The sequence below is a fragment of the Phycodurus eques genome, chromosome 15 (genome assembly GCF_024500275.1).
Source record: "Phycodurus eques isolate BA_2022a chromosome 15, UOR_Pequ_1.1, whole genome shotgun sequence".
In the NCBI taxonomy this organism is placed as follows: domain Eukaryota; kingdom Metazoa; phylum Chordata; class Actinopteri; order Syngnathiformes; family Syngnathidae; genus Phycodurus; species Phycodurus eques.
The window spans coordinates 18,565,119-18,590,631 of NC_084539.1; the positions used below are offsets into that span (position 1 = coordinate 18,565,119).

Genomic DNA, 25,513 nt, shown 5'->3' on the forward strand with positions numbered 1-25,513 from the left:
TCCAAACAGATCACGGAGGAAAAATCACTCAGTACACCATCTTTTAGAGAAACCTGCTAATTGGGCCTTTGGCGAATTGATCGCAAGGGAGAGAGAGTGCTCAAATGTCCTTCTCTGCCTCGTTTCCTGTCAGGCGGGACGGCGAGTGCGCCGAGAACATGTACATCGACATTATGCTGTGGCGCCACGCCCGCCACCTCCTAGAGCAGGTGCGCCTCCGCGACCTGGGCTGCTTCTCTGCTCAGCTGGGTTTCGAGCTCATCGGTTGGCTGTGCCGAGAGCGGAACCGCGTGGCCCGCGTGGACGACTACGTCTCGGCACTTAAGAGACTCCACAAGGACTTCCTGTGGCCGTTCCCGGTCGTTCCCGTGGCAAACCTCAGCTCGCCGCTGAAGAACGGACGCTGTCGCCCTGGTGAGATTTACATCCGTGGATTTGTTGACATCAATTCATGTATCGGCTTTCATTATCTTGTTTGAAGCGTTATTGTATTTGTATTTTTTTGATCATTTTTCAATTTTCCATGTGAGTGATAATCTGAGATTTTAATATCACGTTTTGATATTTCAATTTTTGTTTGACAATTGAAAATAGAAAGAACGATTGCTACACATTTGTTGACATCTTTCCGTTTTTGTTTTGCAGTGCTGAGCGCGCGGCTCCTCAAGTCCCAGTCGGCCGACAGCGTGCTGAACAGCGAAATGGACACGGCGCCCCCTCCCGTGGCTCCCGCAAACCAAGCCTGGATGGACGGCCTCAGCCAAAGCAGCAAAGACATGGACGCCGCCGCCGCCATCGCATCCAACCAACACTCGCCGCAGACGCATGACGCCTTCCTGTCGCTGCTCACCAACAAAGGTTTAGATCTGCTCCTAACGCAAATGTCGCGAGTTGAGCACGGAGAAATTCGGCCTTTCAAAACAAATCAGGAATTGTATATTTTAAATTGGAGGTTTTAAATTGTGTTTTGTTGGACAGCAAATATGATTATCCTAATCAGGAATTAAGGGAATTTAGTTTTAAAAAATTACATTAACCCTTTTATTAAAAAAAAAAAACTAGATAAACATTTTTGGAAGGGAAACAGAAAAAATATTTGTGATTTTCAGCTAAAACAGAAAATAATGGCGATACTGTGTTATTCATTAAAAAAAAAAAAAACATTTATCTTCCTTATTTTGTGATGGTTTTTCATTCATTACTTTATATAAAAAGAAGCAAATGACTAAACAAGTCTTTGTTTTTAAAACAAAATTGAGATTTTGGACAGTATTTTTTTTTCAATTGTGAATTAAGGGAATTTTGTCAAATGCCCATCCCTAGCAGGAAAAAAAAATCTCACAATGTTGTGATTGTGTTTTATCAACACACATTGTTTTTGAAAAAACATTTTAGATATTTTTTGGGACACATTTTTGTGTGTGTAAAATATTCAACAACAAAAAAAATCTTTGTTTTTCAATGTATATTTTCATTTGAATCTGTTGACTTTGAATTTCTCAACCAGGCATCATTGGTTGTGTTATATACGCCAACTGAAACCAGTTTACACAAAAAAACACTCATTATTCTGGCATTTAACAAATAGAAATAATTTTGGTAATCCTAATTGACCTAAAACTAAAGATTTAGTCTGATTTCATGTCTGATGTCAAACAAAATGTCTGATGTAGTTTATGTAAACTCAACTGTATATAATATTTACATTTTTATTATTATTTTACAATTTGTATTCCTGTATTTTCAAACGGGATGTTAATGAAAGCAAAATGTGGAACCTGTAAATGTTTTAAGTAACAATTTAACATTCTTAACGGTCACGTATAAAAGGAATTTAGCCACTGTACAACTAAAACAACCAAAAAAAAGTCATATTACTCGCAGTTTGAACCTGTTAATGTTTTCATTTCCCCCCTTTTTTAGTGGAGGAGTACAGCATGGGCTCTGCCACGGACCTGACTGAGAGCAGCTCGGTGGTGGACGGCGATTGGACCATGGTCGACGAGAACTCGTCCACGCTGAGCCTGAGCCAGGCCGAGTTGGAGCACATCTCCATGGAGCTGGCCAACAAAGGGCCGCACAAGTCGCAGGTGCAGCTCAGGTAAGCGGGAGTGCGCAAAACGCCCCCCTGCCCCCCGTTGAAGGATGGTGCTGAACGGCATCTTTTCAGGTACCTACTGCACGTCTTCATGGAGGCGGGTTGCCTGGAGTGGTGCGTCATCATCGGGTTGATCCTGCGTGACGCCAACGTTATCAAGCAGACGATCGGATTTTTGGCCAATCCCGAAGTTCCCGTAGAAACCGTGCAGAGCGTACGGAGTGGATTATTGGCTGTGGACGCCTGGACCTCCACTGACTGGTGAGTACTTATTTAACAAACATTTGATGAGTAGATATTAATTTTGCCCCTTATGGTAAAACACATTTTTTGCAAAAATGTCCCTTTGGTCTTTAGGTGAAATCCGTTAATTAGCAGCCAAATATTTTTGGGAATTATTTATGAATATTTTGAAACTGTATGAACCTCCGCAAATTCTTATTCTTCCCGAATCTTCTATTCACCTCTACCATACTCTTAAACATACAGTAATGCACAGTAGCACTGTACACCATGTACATTGTAGTGTGTTTTAATAAAAAAAAAAAACTAAACATTTTTGTTTGTCTTTCTTGGACCGCCCAAAAACAAACATCGAAAACATGTATCCCCAAATTGTGTGTATAATTCTGCCGACGTGCTTCTGCATTTCCCCCACAGCCTGGGCTACAAAGCGTTCCTTGGCCTGATCCAGCCTCACCTGCAGCAGCTGATGGCGTCTGCGGCGGCCGCGCAGGTGCAGCCCGAGGCCTTCCAGCCGTCCGCCGGCCAGAGCGCCAAACTCGGCGCCGGCGAGGGCCCGGGGGGCGTGGCCTCGGCCCGGCCCGAGGACGGCGCGGCCGCCGCCCCCTTGGGACTACTGACGCTACCCTCGATCGAGCCCAAACCGGTCGCCGAGGACCGGGCCCCCGATCAGGCGGAGGAGCGCGGAGAGGAGGAGGGCGCCTACGACTGCACCTTGTCCTGATCCCATTTGAGCTTCTTGCTACACTCAGTATTATCAAACCCCCTTTGCATTGGAGGTGAATTCCTTTCCGACGGTTTCTTTTTTCTTTTTTTGCCCCCCAAGACTATAAAAAGTGCCGTCGGAGGGTGGGGAACACGCACAACCAACAAAAAGTGACGTTTCATACTTTCATACCTCATAACGGTTTTTAACATATTATTTTTCCAAGGATGTTATTTTTCTACGCAACCAAATCACGATCTATGGATTCTTACATATCTATATATTAAAAAAAAAAGAAAACAAGATTTCTACAGGAAGAAAAAAAAAAAAAAAAAAGATCCGCTCATCATCATTTCCCACAATGCATCTGGCCGGACTGCTGGAGACTCTTTATTATTATTGTTTTTACCACATTGTATTGTGCATGGAGTTAATTTTATGGTATCGGTCAACATTATGCGGATTATTTATTGTAATTATGATAGTATCATCATTTCGGAATCCTTGTTTTTTATTTTGGACATTTTTTTTTCAAGTTCATCCAGGTGGTATAAGAACATCAGTATTATACTGTGCAATGTATCCAAATGTTACTCGGCTTTGTGTTTTGCGTCACGATTTACTTTTTGACCAAATGCCACCCCGCAAAGTGGACGATTATTATCTTTAATCGCGACGCAGTCATGGTGATGCTTTACTTGAAGAAGAAGAAAAAAACGCTGACTTGATGAACCAAAGACTTGTTTTGTTTTTTTATTCCCAGAGGCCTTCTGCCTTCCTTTTGACACTAGGACCGGACACAATATTAGGGACACCCGCATCATCCAATGCAGAGAGCTGTTTCTAACATTTTGACAAACTCGTTACCAAAATAAAGCTGGACGGTTGATGCTCTGGGTTTGAATCTGAATTTAGGCCTTTCTTGCATTGAGTTGGCATGTTAATTGAATTGAGGACTCTAAAATTGTCCACAGGTGTGAATGCATTTGTGTGGATTTTTTGTCGATACAGTATGTGCCCTGCGACCCACTGGCAACCAGTCCCTGGTGTACCCCGCTTCTTTCGCCAAAAGTCAGCAGGGTTCGGCTCCAGCTCACCAGTGACCCCCGTAAAGGTCAAGCGTGATAGAAAATTGATTTGTGAATATCCAGAATATTGGAAACAGTTCTCACTTGCTGCAGTAATAAACTGCATAACTAAAACTAATAATAAACCGATAGTGTGGGTGTACCTAATACAGTGATCGTATGTCTTGTTAAGGTACTCAATCCCTAAACTATCAGTACAGTACAGTACTCAATAGTACTACTACTAATACTCCCAGTGCACAGCAGCTATGCTAAGTGCTGTAAACACAAGCACCGTTGTACATTTTTCTTTTCTAGTTTTTTTTTTTTTTTTTTGCTTGTACATAGGGACCAATAAATTATTTTTAAAAAAACAAAAGCTGCAATGACTTCTGACTTACTTTGAGGTATAAAATGGTGGCTCGTTCTTCAGGTTGGAGTAAATCAATTCTAACTATTATACTACATATAGTGCACAGTATAAAACCAGTGGAATAAAAAGTGTCGATGTGGAACAACGAATGCAGTTTTAACTTAAATGTCCAAAAGTGTTTTTAAAAAATTTTTTTAAATCTGTGGCGTTCATATAGATTATAGCTGTAATTCTTGAAAATGCTTTATTAATTGAATTTTTCATTGAACCAACACCAATGGAAAGCATGCATCTAATTTTATTCTTTTTATACTTGTATATTATAGCTGTTGCATTTTCAAAACTCCCACAAAATCTGTTCCTTAAATGGTATGAAAATATTTTTGCTAAATGCGAGAAAATTATTTGAAATATTTTAAAACAAAAACATACTTTGAAAATGACATTTGTATAGATTACGCACTAAATTAGCTGCCTCCCCTCTAAGACACCATGCCTCAATTGGCTGAGGGTATAGTCCACTTAAATGCCTTACCCTTTATAGATATGCAGTACTTTCTGCAGTTAATGTTCTCAGCCACTGAGATAAATGACGCCATGCCTCTCCTGTTGTCCAATCTACTAAATGGATGCCTCACCTCAAATTCACAGCTTTTTTTCCCCCCCTCCCCTTTCTCATTCTTAATAAACATCTTAGCCCTACAGATCCCTTGTAGGCGGCACTAGAGTAAATCCTCTCATCCACTGTAGATAAGACGTGCCTCCATTTTCCTCTCAAGCAAATAAGACACCACACCTCAACTGCATCCTGTCAGTCATTGTCGTAGTAGCAGCATTAAAAGCACAAACACAAAGCAGTAAGAGTGTGTAACCTAAAGATGAAATGTTTATGGTAATGGTAATGATCAGGTGGGAGAAAATGAAACAATTGCGTCAGACATTTTTTTTTTTTAATTATTATTATTATTATAGGTGCTCCTTTCATTCAAGCTTCTTCATGTAAAATCATCCAAGTATTAAACACATCCCAAAGTGACATTCCCAACAGTTCATTGCCACTCAAAACAGCATTTTTGTAACGACCAGAAACTAAAAAACAAACAGTTAGAGGTAAAGTGTCAAAGCCAGCACTGCACACGCGTCAAAAAAAAAAACAATTAATTAGGGGGAAGAAGAAGGAATGAGAACTAAAGCAAACAAAGAGTTTCAATATGATATAAAATTCCAACGTGGCTCCCACCCATTGTACTTTTTGTGTGTTTCTGTTCTGTTTTTCAATGATGCCCCACAAAAAGTGACTTTTTTTATTTAACTTGATATGGTCATCGTAGCAGTTAAATGTTGTTTTGGCAAATGAAAGGGACGTACTTACTGAGCACCGCATTTTGGAGTCAAGAAATGTTTTTTTTTTTTTTTTTTTAAAGGCAACAAAATTGTCGACATGGCTTTTCTATTTAATCTGATTTGAATCCTTAATCCTGTTTTTAAACCTTAATTTAAAACCCACATACTGTCGTGAAGCCCCAATTTGAATCTCTCACCACTGCTTGAAATTCAAACCCTGTTTGAAAACCCTACAACGTGACTGTTATTGCGACGGCCACAGCAACCGCTGTCAGGTGCTCCTGTTTCGGCGCAACTCCGTTACCGTGACGACAGCTGAAGCGCATTTTCCCAACGCGACGCTTGAAAAGCAGAAAACGACAAACACAAAACGGATTTCACATTTTGAGATTTTTGGGAAGGCGCCGTCACTCGCGTCATCCGGTGGTGGGAAAATAATAAAAATATCCGAAACGTGATTAAAGTCGACAGTGGCATCGGCAGCAGCATGCTCGTCCATCCATCCATCAATTTTTCAAACCGCTTATCCTCACTCCCTGTCCCGAATCCCTCACCCCATCTTGAAAACCCAAAATCTTGCGTGAAATCCCAATCCTGCTTTAGAAAACCCAATTTCAAACCCTAATGCGGGCCTTAAACTCACATTGGAAACCCCAACCATGTCTTCGAACACTAATTTGAAAGTCTAACTCTGAGTCGAAACCCTACTTTCGAACCCTAATCCTGCTTGAAACCCTAATGACGTATTTAAATGATAAATTTGCACCCTTACTTTGAAACTATAATCTTGAAACCCTAACCCTGCTTTACAACTCCAATTTGAAACCGTAATCACACCCACTACTCTGAAAGCAGAACTTTGTCTTTGAACCGTACTTTCAAACCCTGAACCTGCTTTGAAAGGCAACTTCGAAGCCCTGACCCCGATTGAAAGCCTACTTTGAAACCATACCCGGTTCCAAACTGTTGAGTCTGCTGCTAGTGGTCTACTTGATGTGTGCTGATGAAGAGGAGGAGGTAGCGTCTTAGTGTGTTAGCATGTGAGGGGAAGAAAGAAGGCACCACAGATTGGAGAGAAATCAAATCAAACTTGTTTGCACCGAGCGAGCGGGGCGTCAACTTGCTACTTGACACAGTGATGCTGGGGGTCTCTCAGGCTGCGTGTGTGCGCGTGCCCGTGAAGACATGGAGAACCTGTGCGGGCGGGCGCCTCAGTATCGGTACATGTCGTAGGTGCTGACCCAAGACGAGGGGAAGGCCCACGAGGGGAAACGGCCGAGGATTTCCTCCAGCCGAGGCGTCTTCTGGTCCTCCCCGAAGAAGTAGTGGGTGGAGATGGCCACCGAGATCATCCCCTCGGGGCCCGACACCGACGGGGACGACTCGCTGGGCGGCTGAGGGGTGGAAACAAGACGACAGTGAAGCCCCAACTAAATATTAGTTACTTTATAAAAAACTGAAATTAGTCTAGCAGAAGTTTTAGCGATTTTTTTTACATTTAAAAATGATTTGCCTGTTACTTAAAAACAAAAAATGGGCTCCGAGAAATGTTATGGATTTTCTGTTACATGATAAAAAATTATTTTTATTTCCTAACTTACTTTTTACTCTAAAATGGGAAAAAAGGCCAGCAGAAGATTTATTAAACATTGTTTTACATTTATTTTTAGAAATGTAGATTTCTGTAAACGTACTTTATCTTTTAACATTAAGAAATTAGAGTAAGTTTTATTAAAAATAATTTTCGCATTTTAAAATATTTTTCTAGATTTGGATTTACTTACTTTTAATTTCAACAATAATGTGAAGTTTTTTGTAGATTTCTGTAAATTATTTTAAAAATATTTTTTCTTTTAAAAATACAGAAATACGGCCAGCAGAAGTTGAATTCATTTTTTTTTACGTTTAAAATGTTTTTACTAGCAGAAGATAGTTTTTTTTTTTTTTTACATTATATAAATATATTTCTAGATTTTTTTACTTTTTCACTTTAAAACAAAAAAGGCAACCAGAAAGGTTTTTTTTTTACTTTGAAAAATATTTTTCTCGATTTCTTTAATTAGTTTTTACTTTGAAATGAAAAAAAAGCCCAGAATTTTTAAAGATTCTTTTTTTCTATGATTTCTGTAAATTAGGCCATCAGAAGAAGTTTGATCTATGGTGATGATTATTTTTTTAACATTTAAAAAGCTATTTTTCGAAAATTTTTTGGAACCTGCTTTTTATTTTGAGAGTGTATGCGGTACCTGTATTTCAAACCAGAAGGTCCACGTGGGCGCGTCCAGGCCGTGCGAGTAGAAGACAAAGTATTCTCCGCTCAGGTCAAAGCGCGCCGTGCCGTCTCCGAAGGACCACGTGGAGAGACTCGCTCCGCGGTGAGGCATCAAGTAGAGCGACATGTGGCTGGGCCCTGCGTGGCGCGCCAAACGAGGGTAAGGCGGGCGCCGGAGGGCTACGCGGGCCGGACCGCTCCCTACCTTTGACGCTGAACGTCATCTTGACCGTTCCCCAGGCGGTCTGCTCCTTGGACACCAGGCGGAAGTCCACCGGGGAGCTCGGAGAAACGTCGGGAGCGGGGAGGTACCAGCTCTTCCTGCCGAGAAGTCACACCGTTAAAACGGCGGGCGCCCGGGAACCCGAGAAGGAAGGCGCCGACGCACTTGCTGAGGAACTTGACGGGCAGGAACCAGGGGAAGCCGCAGAAGGGCCGGTCGTCGCGGCAACGGGTGTGCACGCCGTCGTCGTCGATGTGGGGCACGTGTGGCGCCAAGTGCTGCATGCCCGTGTAGTCGAAGCTGTTGATCCACACGCCCGAGTCGCGCCACTCCACGCGGCCCTGCACGTCGCGGAAGGTGCGTGTCGTGTGCTGGACAGAAGGAGGAGACTTGAAACCTTAACCCTGATTCGAAACACAAAAACTGGCTTGAAACCCTAACCCTGTCTAAAAAACTGAATCGGAACTCATTACCCTGTCTTGAAACCAACATTTTAAACTCTAACTCGGAATTTAAACCAAACCTTGAAACCCCTAACCATCCTTCAAACCCTAACCCTGTCTTAAAACCCTAATCTTGAAACCTAACCTTGGCTTGAAACCTAAACCCTATTTTGAAACCCTTTTAAAAAACTAACTCTGTCTTGAAAGTCTGCATTGAAACGCTAAGCCCAGCTGGCAACCTTCATTTGAAACCCTAACCTTGTCTTCCAACACTAATTTCAAAGCCTAACCTTGTCTTGAAATCCTGAGCCACTCTTGAAACCTTAATTTTAAACCCTAAACTTGTTTTAAGCGCATAATTTGAACCCTCTTTTGAAATCCTACTTTGAAATAGTAAGCCGGACGAGAAGCCTTAATTTGAAGCCCTACACATGATTTAAACACTTAAACACTTATCCTTGTCTTTAAACCCTACTCCTATTTTGAAAGCTTAAGAGCCAGACTTGAAACCTTCATTTTGTGTGTGTGTGTGTGTCAACGGAACCTGTAGGAAGACCCTCTTGGGCCGCGGGCTATCGGGATTTCCCGAATACGGGAAGAGGAGGCCGCAGGACACCAGCAGGAACGTGACGGTGAAGACGGAGCCCAGGCCCGCCAGAATCCACTTGGTGCTCCTCACCAAGTAGACGAAGTGGAGCTGCGATCGGAAGCGGATTTTACAAAGGACTAAAAAATCCGCCGTCCGAGCGGCCGAAAAAAACTAAACAAACAAACCCGCTAAACGGCGGTCACTCACGAAAAAGGAGGAGAGGAAAACGGTGGCCATGGTAACCAGGGCGGCCAAGACCACCTCGGGGGGGATCTCGGTGCCGCTGCGGCCCATGATGGGCGTGAAGATCTCAAAGACCACCCAAATGAGGAACATGATATGCAGGTAGGGCAAGGCCAGGCCCGCCAGATACAGGACGCTGTACTTGAGCGACGCGCCTACGCAAATCACACAAAAAGCTCCATCAGGACAGAAGCTTCCGGGTACGAGCGGTCGCTAGCGCGGAAACGGGACCGGCCTCGGTTCCTGAACTCGTTGGCCAGCACCAGCTTGGCGACCAGCGGGAAGGCCACCATGAGCATGGGCACATAAGCCGAGCACAGGCCGCGCTGGGTCATCCACAGCAGGCTGCAGCACCACAGCAAGAGGCTCACGTCCAGGTACAGCTCGCCCAACTCCACCATGCGCACGCCCTGAAACGAACAAAACAAATGCTCGCAATGAAACCCAATGCTTGCTCGTTTGGTTGGTCAGTTAGTTAGTTAATCATTTGGCTACTTCACTCATTTCTTTTTTGAGTTACTTAATCTGTTAAGCAATTTAGCTAACTTAAACATCTGTTAGCTACTGAGTTGGTTGGTTGGCTAGTTAGTTACATTGATAGCTCAGAAGTTGGTTCGTTGGCAGTTAGCGCAGAAGTTGGCTTGTTGCTTATTTAGTTAGCTACTTAGCTAGCAAGGTAGCTAGCTATTTATTAAAACCAGTAAGTTACTTAGCCAGGTAGTAGCTTAGCCAGTTATTTAGTAACTTTGATTTAGTTAGTTTGGCCAGATTGCTACTTAGTTAACTTGTAAGTGGCTCATATAGTTAGTTAGTTGGCTAATTAGTCATTTATTTAGTTAGCTACTAAGCGAACGGGTGGGGGGGCGGGGGGGTATGGAGCCTCATCACCTCACACTTTCTTGAAGGAAGTCCTGCAACTCAATACTGACGTTTGGGGGGGGGGGGGGGACAAAAACCACACTAAAAGCCTTTCGATGACATTGCTACGAAAACAAATGGACTTTTGGCAGCTTAATCTACTTCCCTTGAATGAAATGGCACATTCTAGAGAAGTTGTTTGGTTCCTTGCAGCAAATAATCATTTTTAGTGTGGCATGTAAGCTTCAATGGAGCACTTGTCCATTGTCGAGAGAGAGAGAGAGACACACACACACACACACACACACAATGACAGCCACTGTTCGGCCACCAGTGTGATAAAGAGGAAGCGTTATCTTTGACACGAGCAGGTCGTCATGCGGTATCAGACCGCGTAACTATTGTGACCTGTTGGAAACCTCAGCGGCAAAGAAGAACACGACGACATTCTGGACAGACCGCGTACCATTGACGATCTCAGCCTGGGCTTCAATTGGGCCACTTTCGTTTCATTTTCAGCCTTGATTTAAGATTACACCCTTATTCCTAAAGCAAGTTAAGGTTAATTATTTCTGAGGTGAGAGAAAAAGTGCCCCTTTTTCTCAAGATGGAACACCGTTTTTCGGTAGACGGCAGTCAAATTTCACCTCGTTTGAATCAGGCACTGCCCCATTAATAATAATAATAACAACATTATTACTAAAAAAAAAAATTTTTTTGGTCTTGTTTTGGGGCTAGAATTTTTTTTGGAATGTGTATTTTTTTATTCTTTTAACGTATTACAATTTTGATATATTTTAATTCATTATTATCATTACTTCATGGCTAAAATGAAAACTTATAAATATTGATTTAGTATAAAATTTCTTACGTTATATTTATTATTATTTGAACGGTATAATGAATAAAAGTAATTGTGTTGTTTATTTATTAATTTATTTATTTTAATCAATATTTGATCATTACTATTTTATTATATTAGTTTAGTTTTGGCTGAAAATAAACCCCAATTTAAAAGGTTACTTTTTTTGTTTGATTTCTTATATTATATACATGCTATTTTGTTAAGTAAAACACATTTATTTTGGTTGTTTGGTTGTTTATTTTTTCATTTCATTCTTCATTTTATATATTTCTTAAAATATTATTTACCAACAGGAGCAACTCGAGGTTGATAAAAACAAAAGCAGCTCACCCCATAGTAAAGGTTCTTGGCCAGCACCTGCAATATATTTAATTTCACTTTGCAAATAAAAATAATAAACCATTTTAAAAAATAACTTCTTGTTTTATTTAATTTTTATGGATTCGATTTTTTTAATTAATAAAAACATTATGATATTCATTATTTATTTTTTATTAAATATATATATATATATATATATATATATATATATATATATATATAAAATTGCGCATCAGAAGCAAGACAAAAAGCAGCTCACCCTGTAGTAGAGGTTCTTGGCCAACGTGTGCACCAGCACCATCTTGCCGGTGGCGGCGGAACCATAGAGACACACTGAGGCGTAGAAGTGGGTGTACCAGAACATGGAGCGGCCCAGCAGCGTCACCAGCACGGCCACGATCAGAACCGACAGCAAGGCCGCCAACCAGCTGAGCAGCGCCACGCCCGTGGCGCATGCCAGATCTCGAACGTAACGCCTGCCTGTGGCAGACAGATAGAAGTTCAGGAAAATATTCCGTGTTTAGCGGCGAGCCGGCAAACTTCAATGCCCACACGAAATGACGAAAACTAAAACGAAAAATTCCTCACAATTCTTCTCTTACGACAATCTGTCTTGTACATGTGCTTCAAATTTGGTGGCTGTCCAACAATTACTTAACCAGATAATGACTTGGTTAACTAGCATGTTAAGTCAGTTAGTGAGTTAGCTGTTTAGCAGATTTGATTGATAGCTACTGAGCGAGTTGGTTCGTCAGTTACTTTTAGTCACTAACTGATAATTACTTAGATCATTTACATTAAGCTTATTAGTGTATTACCAACTTAAATGAGTTAGCAATATGTTATGAGTCAGTTAGGTAATTATCTAGCGCGCTATTTGGTGAGCTAGTAAGCTAGATTTTGTTAAGTTTGTTGGCTAATCATTTAGCTTGTCAGCTAGTTAGTAAGAGAGCTACTTAACTCATTTCGCAGTTATATACTGAGCTTGTTGGTTAGTCAGTCATTTAACGTTCTAGTTAGTTAGCCTGTGTTTAGCCAGTTAGTTACTTAGTATGGTGGTTAAGCAACAAGTACATTACCTAGCTAGATAGTATTATTTAGTTAAGTAGCTAAATTAATGGTTATCTCCTGAGCTAATTGGTTAATTAGTCATATTAAGATAGTACATGTTAAGGATTTTTTTTCCCTTGGTTGATATCCTAGCACTGCAACCTTAATTATTATTAATAATAATAATCATGAAGTGTTATTCCAAACCCACCGCGGTTGCCTGGCTGAGAGGCTTTCCTGGCCAGATACACGAAGGTTGCCACGGCGACCATGTAGTTGAGGATGGTGCCGACGCGCGCCGGGTACGCCACCACGGCTACGCCCAGCACGTCGAAGAAGACCATGTTGCCGTGGCGATACTCGGAGGAGTCGGCCAGCTTCTCCGACATGAGCAGGTGCTTGAGGACGGCCAGGATGTTGTCCCCTAGAGATGAGTACAATATCATATTTCGTCAAAGAGAGGCCTCCGCGCTCATAGATGCTATCCCCCCAATGGATTTCCAGGTGTGTGTCAGGAATAACTAAATAGATGCAACCTTACATCATCTTTTAGTTTCTCCTACTTGGAACTAAACCGAGGTGACACGATTAGGCAAGTAACATTTCATCAAATAGAAGCCTCCCCTCTAAGAGAAAACATTCCCCATTTAATTGACAATTCTACCAATAAATTAACATTGCTTTTCAAATATATGCCTCCTTTTAGCCGGGGAAAAAGGTAGCTACCAAGAGGTGGCTGTAATTACTTTTACTAGAGCAGCAGACATCCTTACTGTAATATATTATAATTATTATATAATTAGTGGCCCAAGTTGAGACCTAATACTTTCTGCAGTTGAGTTAAAAAAAAAAATATTTTTTTTTAAATAAAATAAAATGCCTCTAGCCACTTTCTGAGGAATTAGGATATTTCCATTGGATTCCAACTTAAAGACAGAAAACTTCTTTGCTATAAAAGCGTCAATCATTAAACACACTTTTACTACCCTTGAGACTTCATCTAACTAAATACGGCAACCGCAATATTAAAAACCGCTCCAAACAGCAATTTATAATGATAAATGATTTTTTTTTTTAAAAAGGAATAACAATTATTCAAATGAACCAATTTTAGAGGGAAAAATGCTTGGTGGGCCAGATTAAATTTAAATAAACTATTTGACTGCTCAGTGTGGGGATTTCCATGTCCTGATGTGCTTCTTTTTTTTTTTTTAAATATATGTTAAGTGCAGCCGCCTGCATTCTTGCACGCTTAAAAGCACAACAAATGCACTAATTGTTCTCACGGGCGCCATTTGCTTTGCAGGAAGTTCTGCTTTCCAAGTGTGTGAAGGTTGCTTAGGACACTTGTAGGGCCGCCTCCTTTCCAGAGAGCCTAAAAATACTACTCCTACTTCACTTTCTCCCTCTCTCTCTCTCCAATAATTCATGTCTTTTTTGCCATACACACAAGAGGAGAAGGGGATGGGGGATAAAGCATCTGCCTGTGTGTGTGTGTGTGTATGTTTTTTTTAAGTGCTGACAGACTGGATTGTCTGCTAGGTGGAGCACAATCATTCAAGCAGCACATAATGGAGCGTATCTGCGGCAGGTACACTCGCTATGCGCGCATCTTTTAGCGCACCGCGTGTCAGATCATGAGATTAGCAAAACGCTGAACGGAATGAAACGGGCATGTCCGCTGTATCGCGCTTCATCATTCGCGTCCCTACTCCTGCAGATTTTTGGGATATTGTTTTTGATGGGTGTTTACAGTGTACATGGCAGGTTCAAATTTAGTCGCGCACCATCAGTGTAGTACCACGTTGTGGCGCAACATGTCAGACAGCGCTGAGATCCACTGGAAAAAAAATGCGCCCTAATTGACAGTAAGAAGAAGAGGCAGAGAAGGTCCCCAAATACAATAAGATCCAGTAGTAGCCTACAGAGCAGAGACCATATATGCCTGTGAGTATTATATAACAAAATGTCTTTTATATGGTCTCATATCGTGGATCTTTATTATTTACTTATTTAACCTTTATTTATCCAGGTAAGGCAACTCAGAATAGATTCCTATTTATCCCTATCACGGGTAGGTGCGGAACCCCGGCGTTAAACGGGGTTTCACTGTACAGTAGATCAGCAATTATTGATTAATGAGTGAAATAAATTCCAGGTGTTTGTTATCGGCATACCTGCTCTCTGAATGGAGCCTGTGAGGATTCTGTCAGCAGTGTCGTACTTGGTATGATAGATGAACCCGTTCTCGATGAACGCCAGGTCAATGCCTGTAAAAACAGAAATAAAAAGACATCTTTAATTGAATTTAAAATATATATATCAGGGATCCTTTTCCCCACAAGATGAAATTTAAGCACTTACGGTATCATTTGTTAACCTTTTAGAGCACCTAAATGAAATACTTCGGCAAATACATCAATATAACAGTGATCAATTCAATTCCCTCAATAATAAAAAAGCCTCATGCCATTAGTAACAAAATTATTAGTAATTTAATTGCAGTAAGTTAGCACCCATTATTTCTGTCATGTTGTAATGTTGATTTGACCTAAACTTATGTCAGTGGCCAATCCTTGAATGCCCCCTAGAGGTCATTGGTGTTTCGGCCCCAAAAATCCTGATCGTGTAAAACCTCATTTAAATACTACCCATTTATTTACTGTTACATAATTATATTAAAATATAAACAGTGATTAAATCAATCTCTTTAATGGAAAAAAAATATTCTATATATTTACCAAAATTGTGATTAGGAAACACAAATGAAGCATAAATGAAAGGGAACCCTTTATATTAAATTTCCTGGCAAGTGCACAAAAGCTCCTTGTAGCGCTTACAGCTAGCACAATGGACATGTATTTAAGTAAGTATTATTAATTTAATTCATTTATTTACTGCTCGTAGCGCCTCCTGCCAACACAATGAATAGATATTTAAGGATTGGTAATTCAATTCATTTATTTACTATTTACATTTAATACTTCACTGAAAAAGAAAGACAAGTCATTTTTGTATTTTTTCACAGAAAAATCATTTGACAGGGATGATAGGTTAAATGACTTTTTGATCCCTAAAAATGAATAAAATATGAAAATTCAAGCATTTTGAGGAATGTCTTAAGACACCTAAGCTCCCTAATGAATAAAAACACACACAACAGTTTTGTAACCCTTTCCACGTTGTTGTTACCTGGGATGTTACCAAAGTCCCTGTAGATGCGAAAGTCCGTGTCGGAGGGGATGATGCCGCTCTGGAAGACCTCCTGGCCCACCACGGAGGCGAAGGGGTGTTTGGCGGCGTGCACGTACGCCTGGACCAGCCAGGGGTTCTCCGGACCTGTCGAGACCGAATGTGGAGGAGACGCTCGGGAATTTAATACATTGCTGCTATGTTTGTTTCGCGACTTGGTGCGATATTTGTCAAATCGGATCGCGTTTGACAAGGGCGTATGGATGAATCGCTTCCCGGTTTACTGTTAAACCGTGATCAAAATCCAAACTGTTAGCGTTACAATTTCGATTTGCAATTATCGTTAATACTATACTTAATATCTCTGTTGGCAGTCTTTCTTTTAAAGTGCACCCAGCTATTTGCTGTGTCTGCTGACTGCAAGATTATGCTATTAATTATTAAAGTTTACTTGATTTACAAGTTTAGTTTGTTTCGTGACCACACTCTTAACTCAAACCAGTCGCAACTCAAATCATCTTTAACAACTGAAATAAATGGAAATGCCATTAATCGGTTCCGGCACCCCAAAAACCCCAATAAACATTTTTGTAACGCGTTTACATTTATTAAAAAAAAAAGCACAAAAAGAAAAAGAGCACGCTATAGTTTTGTATTTTATGAAAAACTTAGCGTAATAACATAATTAGATAGAATCTAAAGAATTAAACGCTTTGTGCATCATGATTTCATGCCTCAATGCCTATTGCCACTGTGCTGCTCCTTCTGGTGTGTGCACCTTGACCACCAGGTGGCAGTATAATACTTGATAGTCTACGGTTCCAGCTTTGCAAGTGTAAGACAAGTTGAGTGCATCGGATGGGTCTCTTACCTGTCTGGAAAACAACCTCCTTGCCACCGACGCCTGCGGCCTCCAAGTTAATGAAGGCTCGCACCTGTTTGGCCCACGGGTGCTGAGTGATGAACCCGTGACTGGCCTAACGCAGACCAGACAAAAACTTTAAAACGTAGCTCATAAAGACAAGACTGCCATGCATCTCCAATACGGTTCCTGCGTTACCTGTAAGACGTTTTCCTCCGCCCCGTTAAAGAGGAAGATGACGCCGTGGAGAAGAGGAGTGGAATGGTTGGCGAGCGAGCGGAGGATTTCCAGCATGACGGCGCAGCTCACGGCATCGTCGCTCGCACCTGAAAACGGGGACAACGGTTAAAAATATCAGCAGCACATACTCACAGGCATATATTTTTTTATCTTGTGCGAAAAACAATTAATATTATCGCAGCGTAGTTGCGACAGTCTTCCTCTGTTTCATCAATAAATCTGTGTAGCACATTTGTATTATACTGCCCCTGGTGGCCAAAGCATACACACCAGACAATAAATGTCCTTTAACAGTGGTAAACATCTTTTTACACTTAAATGGGACTTCAATCATTGCTTTGACAGTTAATGAAAGGCTTTACAACAGAGGAGATTATCTCCTGGGGGAATCAAACTGTTTCAAAATCCGAACAAGGGCAATCCAGGTGGGCCAGCATCCCGTAACAGATTAGCGGCGCCACGCCATACAATACCAGAGGGCAGTTTAGAGTGACCTAGCAAAAAGAATATAAAACAACGCGGGAATAAAAGGGAGGAGGCCTTGTGTGAAAACATGCCAGGAATGCGTCGACCTGTTGGAGCTCCAGCTCCGGTTGCATTGTGTTGATGATTGCGAGAAAAAAATTACGAGAGGGGCTATCTCATGGGAGGAAAAGAAGAGGACATGTGATGCAGAAAGATTACACAGGTTAGTGTTGAAGCGCGACATTGCCCAGGAATTCTTTGGATATATTTTTTTCATCTTTATTTCTTCTTTTTTTTTTTTAAAGACAATTACGCCAAATCGTGTGCTCCGGCTTTGCGGATTGAAGGTTTAGTGGTTGTGTGGCTGTCTGGGCTGCTGCCACCGTCCCTCATGTGAGCGATGTTAATCCTCAGCACCCCCAAAAGACCTCCATGGAACTTCAAACCAGCCACCCTACCAACTTTCAGCATGTTCTTGCGAGACTTTAGAAGCCAACTGCATGAAAAATTGAACACTATTATGTAACCGGGGGCCAGTGACTTTATCTTCTTTAAGCATGCACTCCACCCCTCCCCCTTCAACACAGCAATACACTATAATCATACTCAGTAGACCTCCACCAAAAGTGAAATAATAAATAAAAAGGGGGAAAATATAAGACAAATCTAACCTTATCGGTGCTCCCTAACCTTAACCCTACAAGCCTAACCCAATGTAAAAAAACTCAAATAACCTCATTACGCTAACCTGGTTCATGGAGAATGTCCTAAGACATTAGGAGTAAATTGATGTTGCAATTTAGATTTTGGGTGGACTGTTCAATTTGCCCCAAAAAAAAAAAAAAAAAAAAAAAGTATTCTACAAAAGTCAAATCTGTCTTTTTTCCATAAAATAGCATTCATTCAGTAGAATGGCACCAATAATTAATCGGAAATATGCACTCATCCTGTCCAATGCTTTGCAGAAATGTGATCAGTAGGTAGTGAGAAGCAACAAACTTACAAACTAACTAAAGGCAAGAACAACAGAAAATCCTTGCCACAGAATTTTGCGACATTTGCGAAAGGTGAAAATTCTTAGGTTCGGTTTACAAGAAAACGGGAAATCAGTTTGTTGTCAAGGCTTGTGCCACTTCCTGCTCAACACCTTAGTGATTTCACTTTCTTGACAGTGAAGCGCACGCACGCACGCACGCACACACACACACACAAACTGAGTGAACAAGATTCTCAGCGACAGCTTGTGGGTGTGGAGGGACTAAAATTCCTTGATTGAGAAGTCGATTAAAAAAAAATATATTGTCTTCCTTCAAACCGGTTTTGATGTAAAACTGCAGTTTGGATCAGATGGCATGCAAATTCCTCAAGTAAGATAATAACATGTCTTCATTGCATTAAAAAAGTGATATTTCTTTTTGAAACAATATACAGCACATCAAGAGTTTTAGACCACCCGACGGCACGGCCACTGTTTTTACTCAAAACCTCTGGACCCGAGTAGTGGAAATATGAAGCCGCTGCACGATTATAATAAGATCTCCAGCATATTTGAAGGTTGCAAAAAAATGAATGCATGAAACGTATTTCTGGGTACTGGGAACAAATGAAAGCAAGATTAGTTTCAGGTTAAGTAGGTTTAGCGAGGTAAGAAGCGAGAGGGGGGCAGAAACCGTTCAATTGTGTCGCCTCCATTACAGGTTTTGACCCAATTGCACTTGTGACCTAATTGGATTGTATAATAATGTGTCACAACTTAAAACAGTCCCCTGGTGTCTTAATAATATGTAAGCGACACAAAAAAACGAATAAATTGGTTAAAGAAAATATTTTTTTATTTGATTAACTTTGGATTCATTTACCATGTTAAACAATGTATCTATTGTAAATAAAACAATTCAAAATCAATGAGTAAAAAAAGCTACTTAACACATTTAAACATTGTTTTTATTAATTTCTGAATTAATTACATTTATTTAAAGTAATCAAAATGAGAATGAATTACATAAGACAATGGAATGTAACGTTTTATTATGAAAATAAGCTATTTTCCATACACATTTTGAGGGGCCGGTTCTGTGTCGTGCAAATGAGCCACTGCTCACTCCGCCCCCTCTACTGCTGGGTCAAGGTCTGAGTAAATGGGTAGCTACTTGATCGAAAAAAAAAAAAAAACAAAGACAGTAAAAGCATGGATTCTATTTGCACTGGAGGAGGCAGTACTTCATCACCAAGCTGCCCAATTAGTGTAGCAGATCTGTGCACGTGCCATAAAATACAGGCCATAAAAATATAACAATCAAATGAAAAAAAGTGCAAGAATACCGGTAGAGTGAGCCTTCTCTTACGCCACTGTGCAAACTAGTATTTGCACATTTGTAACTTTAAAATGTTGCACATCAGGTAAATGAGGAACCCGTGGAGTTTCTTTGTCTAATGTAAAAATGAAGCGTTTCTATACCTGGACTGTTGGCCACAGTGTCAAAGTGGCAGTTGGCCAGCATGAGATGCTGCGAGCCGCCTTTGGGTTCCAGGCGCACGGCGATATTGGTGACGCGGTCATAGAAGCTGGTGAAGCCGCCCAAGAAATCGATGGAGAAGGAGCCGGTGGGCCGCTGCACGTCCACGCTGAGCTGATGGTGAGGGCCTTCCGCCGTGGTCGCGCGGACCTTCTCGATCTGCTCCAGCAAGTAGTTCACAGTCAACACCTCGTTCTCGTGGCTGCCCACCGGCCGTGGCCCCACGCTGGTGATGCGCTCCAGGTGCTGCCTGAACGCAGAGAGATGTTATCTTCGTTTCTGAGCTTGATGGTCACTTGCCCGCTTTGCTTTTGCTTTAGAAACATGTTTTATGATACACATGCGGATAAAATTATTGTTAAAGAAAAAGACAAGCGCAATGGAAAATGGATGGATTATTTATTCAAGGCGTTCCACAGGGGTCTGTCCTTTGACCATTTTTTTTTCTTTTTATGCCTACTGTAGGGATATGCATCTTTATTGCCTTAACATGACTTCTGTTGTGAATTGGCATGTCATGAAAACCAAATGAATGTAGTCTCAATGACAACAGGCTTTAAATCAGTTCAAATGGGCGTTTCACGGGGAGAAAGCTGCCAACACGAAGGCAGCCAATGCCACTTGGCCAGATCTTTGGACAGCTGACCTCGAGAGAGCCACTGTCGTGTTATAATACCTTGTCGCTCCAGAAACAATTTCTCTTTCGTCACATGGCACCAAAACCTGCTTTACAACGCACATTAGTGATCAAAAGCAGAGTCGTCATGATGAAAATTAAAAGGAATTTCAGTTGCCAAAATGAAAAATCTTTGTCTTGATCTGACGTTTATGAAACCTTCATGTATATTATTGTTGACGTTATGTTTTTTGTTTTTTTAAATGCAGATTCTTTTTGTGTCGCAGTGTTAATCCTAAAGAACTATCAAAGGACACACTGGCCACAATATTAGGTACACGATTAAAGGTCCAATAAGTGTATCAAAATCAGCCATGTTTATTACTGCTCCTGCTTCTACTTTGCAGTGGCGCAACATAACTTTATTTAAACCAACATCGAATGCCCGTGACCTTCGATCCCTCAGGCGGCACTGCATCAAAAACCGACATCAATGTGTAAAGGATATCACCGCATGGGCTCAGGAACACTTCAGAAAACCAATGTCACTAAATACAGTTTGGCGCTAAATCCGTAAGTGCAACTTGTTGCAGCCATAAAATTCTAAGTTAATGATTATTTGATAAAAACAACAAAGTTTATCAGTTTGAACATTAAATATCTTGTCTTTGCAGTGTCTTCAATTAAACATGGGTTGAACATGATTTTCAAATCATTGTATTCTGTTTTTACTTATGTTTAACACAACGTCCCAACTTTATTGGAATTGGGGTTGTATTACACACTATTGCTTTCAAGTATGTTTTTATACAGACTGCTTCATGATATAGTGTTAAATCATAAAGACATGCACGCTATTAAAGGAATGCACTGTGCATACACTCACTGGTCACACAATTAGGTACACCTGCACAGCATATAAAATCAAACCGCCTGCCTTGGATTAACTCAACAATATGTTTATTATTGTGGTTAAACTCTGCAGTGGTGCAACATAATGCTTTGTTTATTATACACTATTGCTTTTCGTTTTAATGCAGAAAAATAATAGAGAAATAAAGGAATAATAAGAGTTGTCCCAATCCAATCACATGATCGGAATCAGCGCCGATAACGTAACCTTTAGTTGATCTGCATAATTTGAAAACGATATTTTTTGTCATTTCTAAAGGTCATAAGCGCCAAAATAATCCTGAAGTACACAGACATTGCCAAATCGAGCAGCAATGGTATAGTTTGTGTATTACACAATGTAAAGTTTCGAGTATGCGTGAAAAAGACGAGACGCAAAATCACATCCGCACAAGTGTGCATACGCTCAGAGAGAGTATTGATCAGTATGGACAATCAATGAAGGTTAATGTAGCTGCTTTGGAGTAGCATGTTTACATCCATCCATCCATTTTCTGAGCCGCTTCTCCTCACAAGGGTCGCGGGCCGGCTGGAGCCTATCCCAGCTATCATCGGGCAGGAGGCGGGGTACACCCTGAACTGGTTGCCAGCCAATCGCAGGGCACATAGAAACAAACAACCATTCGCACTCACAGTCACACCTACGGGCAATTTAGAGTCTCCAATTAATGCATGTTTTTGGGATGTGGGAGGAAACCGGAGTGCCCGGAGAAAACTCACACAGGCACGGGGAGAACATGCAAACGCCACACAGGGGGGGGGGGGGCCGGGGATTGAACCCGGGTCCTCAGAACTGTGAGGCTGACGCTCTAACCAGTCGGCCACCGTGCCGCCCATGTTTACATCACCCCGCTAATACTCGTTTGCAGTACTGGTAGAGTAGAGGAGAATGGATTGAAACAAATTGTACATGTCAATGTAGACATAAACAGGATACATTCCTTGTACTACCAGATATTTTGAATGACAACTTTGCTCTGGATATTTGTGTTTTATGTTTTATTCATTTTATTGACTGTTACAACAAATTTGACGTTCATTGTTTGGAGTGGAGTTCAGTGCTCTGATTTTACTTCTACGATGTGGACAAGACAACCCTCATCACGCTTATATTGGATGGTGAGGAGTCAGTCTACAGGAGGGGGGAGGGAGGTGGATCGGCTGGTGTCCTGTTTCAACTGCTTAACACAAGAAAAAGAAAGAAGAAAAAAAAAGGGAGATGATCGTGGACTTCAGGAAAGTCACAGCCCCACGGTGCCCCCCTCACCCTCACAGAATCCCGCATCTCTAGCGTGGATTCCTTCTGCTTCCTGGGCACCACTATCATCCGGGGTTCTGCCGAGAATTTCCAGTAAAACTTCATATCTACACAACACCCGATGCTTATTGCACAGTATTTGTGCTGATTGCACATTTATTTTCCTTTTTCTTAGTTTATTTATCTTTGAATTTTTATTAGTGCCATACATAATTCATGTTGCACTAATGGGACCGAGGAAATTCCTAGTTGTGACTATGGTAATAAACCGATTCTGATGTTGCACTGAGAGAAATTTAATCATTGACCATTTAAAATTTGTATTTTGTTACTGCAATCAGTAGGAATTCTGCAGGTTTATTTTTTATAATGAGTTTATTTAGAAAGGGATCTGTAAATGTAATTTGTTTGCATCACTGCGATGCTGTGAAAATATTTTGCGTACTTTGTTTGAACCACTGCTGCACTAGATTTATAGCCAAATAAAAGAAGTATAATCTTAGAATATCTTTATTCCAATTAAAACATTAAGACAGTTGAGACACTTTGGATGTACTATTGTACTTTCCTTCTTAACAAAGAAGACACTGGACACAACATTAGGTCAACGGTAGAGGCTCCAATGCAAGAATCGCATCAAAATACCTGCCTGGGACTTGGATTAATTCAACAATATGTTCATTAATGCACTTGCATTTTGCAGTGGTTTTAACATAACGCTTTGTTTACTAACCCGGGTCAAGAGAATTCCTGCACATAACTGTTGTTGCCAAACAGACTGGACGAGATATTAGCTGCCGTAGCAGCAAATGAAAGCAGCTTTTTGGGGGGGCCGTTTCGCTTTCCGCTCACGCAACTCACCTGGCTCTCTCCGCGTTGAACTCCCCGCTCGGCTTCCCTATGACGAGCTGCTGCAGAGACAAGTGAACGAGTCCCCACAGAAGCAGAATAAACACGCACACCAGGGAAGTCGCCGGCCCCTCTCGGAGCAGGTACAAGTTCACGTCGGGCTTCCTCTTCGGCTCACTAACGCCGCTGCCGTTCCAGCCGTTGTTGTCCTCCGAGTAGCCCCCGGAGCCCGCGTGGGGCGGCGCTCCATCGCTGTGTGTCCCGAACGGTGGCTTTATTCTCCGGACGGTGGTGTCGCTCTCCATTTTTTAAGAGCAAGCGGCACATCGGCGGGAAGCGTCGCTGCCAGGCGCGTCGTCGCTTTTCTTTTTGTTCCTCCTTCTTCCGGGGTAGCGGATGGAAGGAGAGGAGGGACAAACAGCGTAGTAGGGGCGGGCCTTCGTAACACGTCACCATGAAAAGCGAATACAACAAACCCCTGCAAACTCAATTGGGTTTACTTTGCCATTACTGGCATTGTATTCCTTGTTCTTGACGTAGCTTTTAATAACGACTTACCTCCCTTGTTTTATTGACTTCAACATGTTTTTCTCATGCCTTAAAAAAATATAGAGAAAAAAAGCAAATATGCTCGAAAAATAGGTGGAGACATTGCCTGCTATTGTATTATTTTAATTTTCCTTCTTGTCGCTGCTCCATTATGTGTGAATTAACTTTGTGATTTAAATGTATCCTTATTAGTAACAATATTTTTGTTCTGTGTTTCATTCTTTCTTTCTAGAATCCCCATGTTGTTTTTCATATACTAACTTCATTTGTGTATACTGTATGTATTATTTCTTTTGAGTGTTTGCTGCCCTTGTCTTACCTTTTTTTTTTGGGGGGGGGGGGGGTACAGGTTGTAGGCATCAAATATATATTTTCTTTAATATTTGCACCAATAAAAAAAAATAAAAAAAAGATTTATCAGTTTGAACAAATAGCTTGTCTTTGTCGTGTATTCAATCGAATATTGGTTGAAAAGGATTTGCAAATAATTGCATGTTGTTTTTGCACATCCCAAGGTTTGTAATTTCTGTAACTTCTTTGGCCTCCTTCCTGGATAGCAGAAGAAGGGAAGTGAGGAGGGACAGTTGCCCATTTGGGTTGGGGGTTCTGTACCATGTCACAAAAAAAAAAAAAGATTTAAAAACACAATTGTTAAACTACCGTTGGATGACTTGGATTTGGTTAATTGTGTGACTCCTGGGGTTAAAGCAGCAATATTGAAAAATGTATTGTTCTTAGCATTTTATATTTTTAAACACTGCAGTTTTTGCTCATTTTGCATATTATTGGTCCACAGTCAGATTGCAACCGTCCGGTCCTCAAGGCAAACCCTGTGCAGTGACTCACTGATTACAACGCCATCAAAGAATAAATGCATTTCCTGTTCCACTGTGATTTCAAGGTCATGTCATATACAGAAAAGCAATGATGTGTGAGCAATATCACGGCATCGCCCCTTGACACTTACTGTGATCTCAAATATTGCGGTTACATTCCATATTTGCATGGTATTGCCATGTTGCTATCATATGCTGTAGGGATAAATGCCTATTTATTTAATCACTAGGTATTTTAACTCAAAGACAAATTGTACGCTCTTGTGTTAGGGCCTACATGTTTTGGGCTTGAATAAAATTGTTGAATATTTGTGTTCTTTTTTATATGTATCGTTTGTCCTATTTTTTTTTATTCAAGGATTAAAAATGACATTTGGAGTTTGAACCAATCATTTAATTTAAACTTGGGGAATGATAACAAAATTATTCAAATATAGAATGAACATTTACTGTAAATTGATAAACAGACGGATGAATGGATAGGCAGACATATTTATATTTGATATTTACAGTATACTGTATA

The 25,513-nt window shown here is 41.0% G+C and overlaps 2 protein-coding genes across 3 annotated transcripts in view; one reads left to right on the plus strand and one right to left on the minus strand.

Moving 5' to 3' along the window:
* Window positions 1-3,399, plus strand: part of ric1 (RIC1 homolog, RAB6A GEF complex partner 1) — a 37,919-nt gene extending 34,520 nt beyond the window's left edge. For both annotated transcript variants that reach the window (XM_061699119.1, XM_061699120.1), the window contains exons 23-27: window positions 134-414; window positions 646-858; window positions 1,924-2,101; window positions 2,171-2,359; window positions 2,759-3,399. In XM_061699119.1, the coding sequence (XP_061555103.1) occupies window positions 134-414; window positions 646-858; window positions 1,924-2,101; window positions 2,171-2,359; window positions 2,759-3,065 (1,168 nt within the window). In that variant the 3' untranslated portion in view covers window positions 3,066-3,399. The remainder of the gene's footprint in view (window positions 1-133; window positions 415-645; window positions 859-1,923; window positions 2,102-2,170; window positions 2,360-2,758) is intronic.
* Window positions 3,400-5,870: 2,471 nt separating this feature from the next.
* Window positions 5,871-24,168, minus strand: LOC133414066 (endoplasmic reticulum metallopeptidase 1). The gene is made up of 15 exons (XM_061699169.1): window positions 23,618-24,168; window positions 19,913-20,220; window positions 16,948-17,075; window positions 16,759-16,864; window positions 15,888-16,034; window positions 14,873-14,965; window positions 12,907-13,119; window positions 11,905-12,125; window positions 9,837-10,011; window positions 9,566-9,756; window positions 9,314-9,466; window positions 8,492-8,697; window positions 8,309-8,424; window positions 8,078-8,241; window positions 5,871-7,225 (listed from the first exon to the last, which is right to left on the minus strand). The coding sequence occupies exons 1-15, from the start codon at window positions 23,908-23,910 to the stop codon at window positions 7,043-7,045; spliced, it is 2,697 nt and encodes an 898-aa protein (XP_061555153.1). The 5' UTR covers window positions 23,911-24,168; the 3' UTR covers window positions 5,871-7,042.
* Between the last annotated feature and the right edge of the window lie 1,345 nt (window positions 24,169-25,513).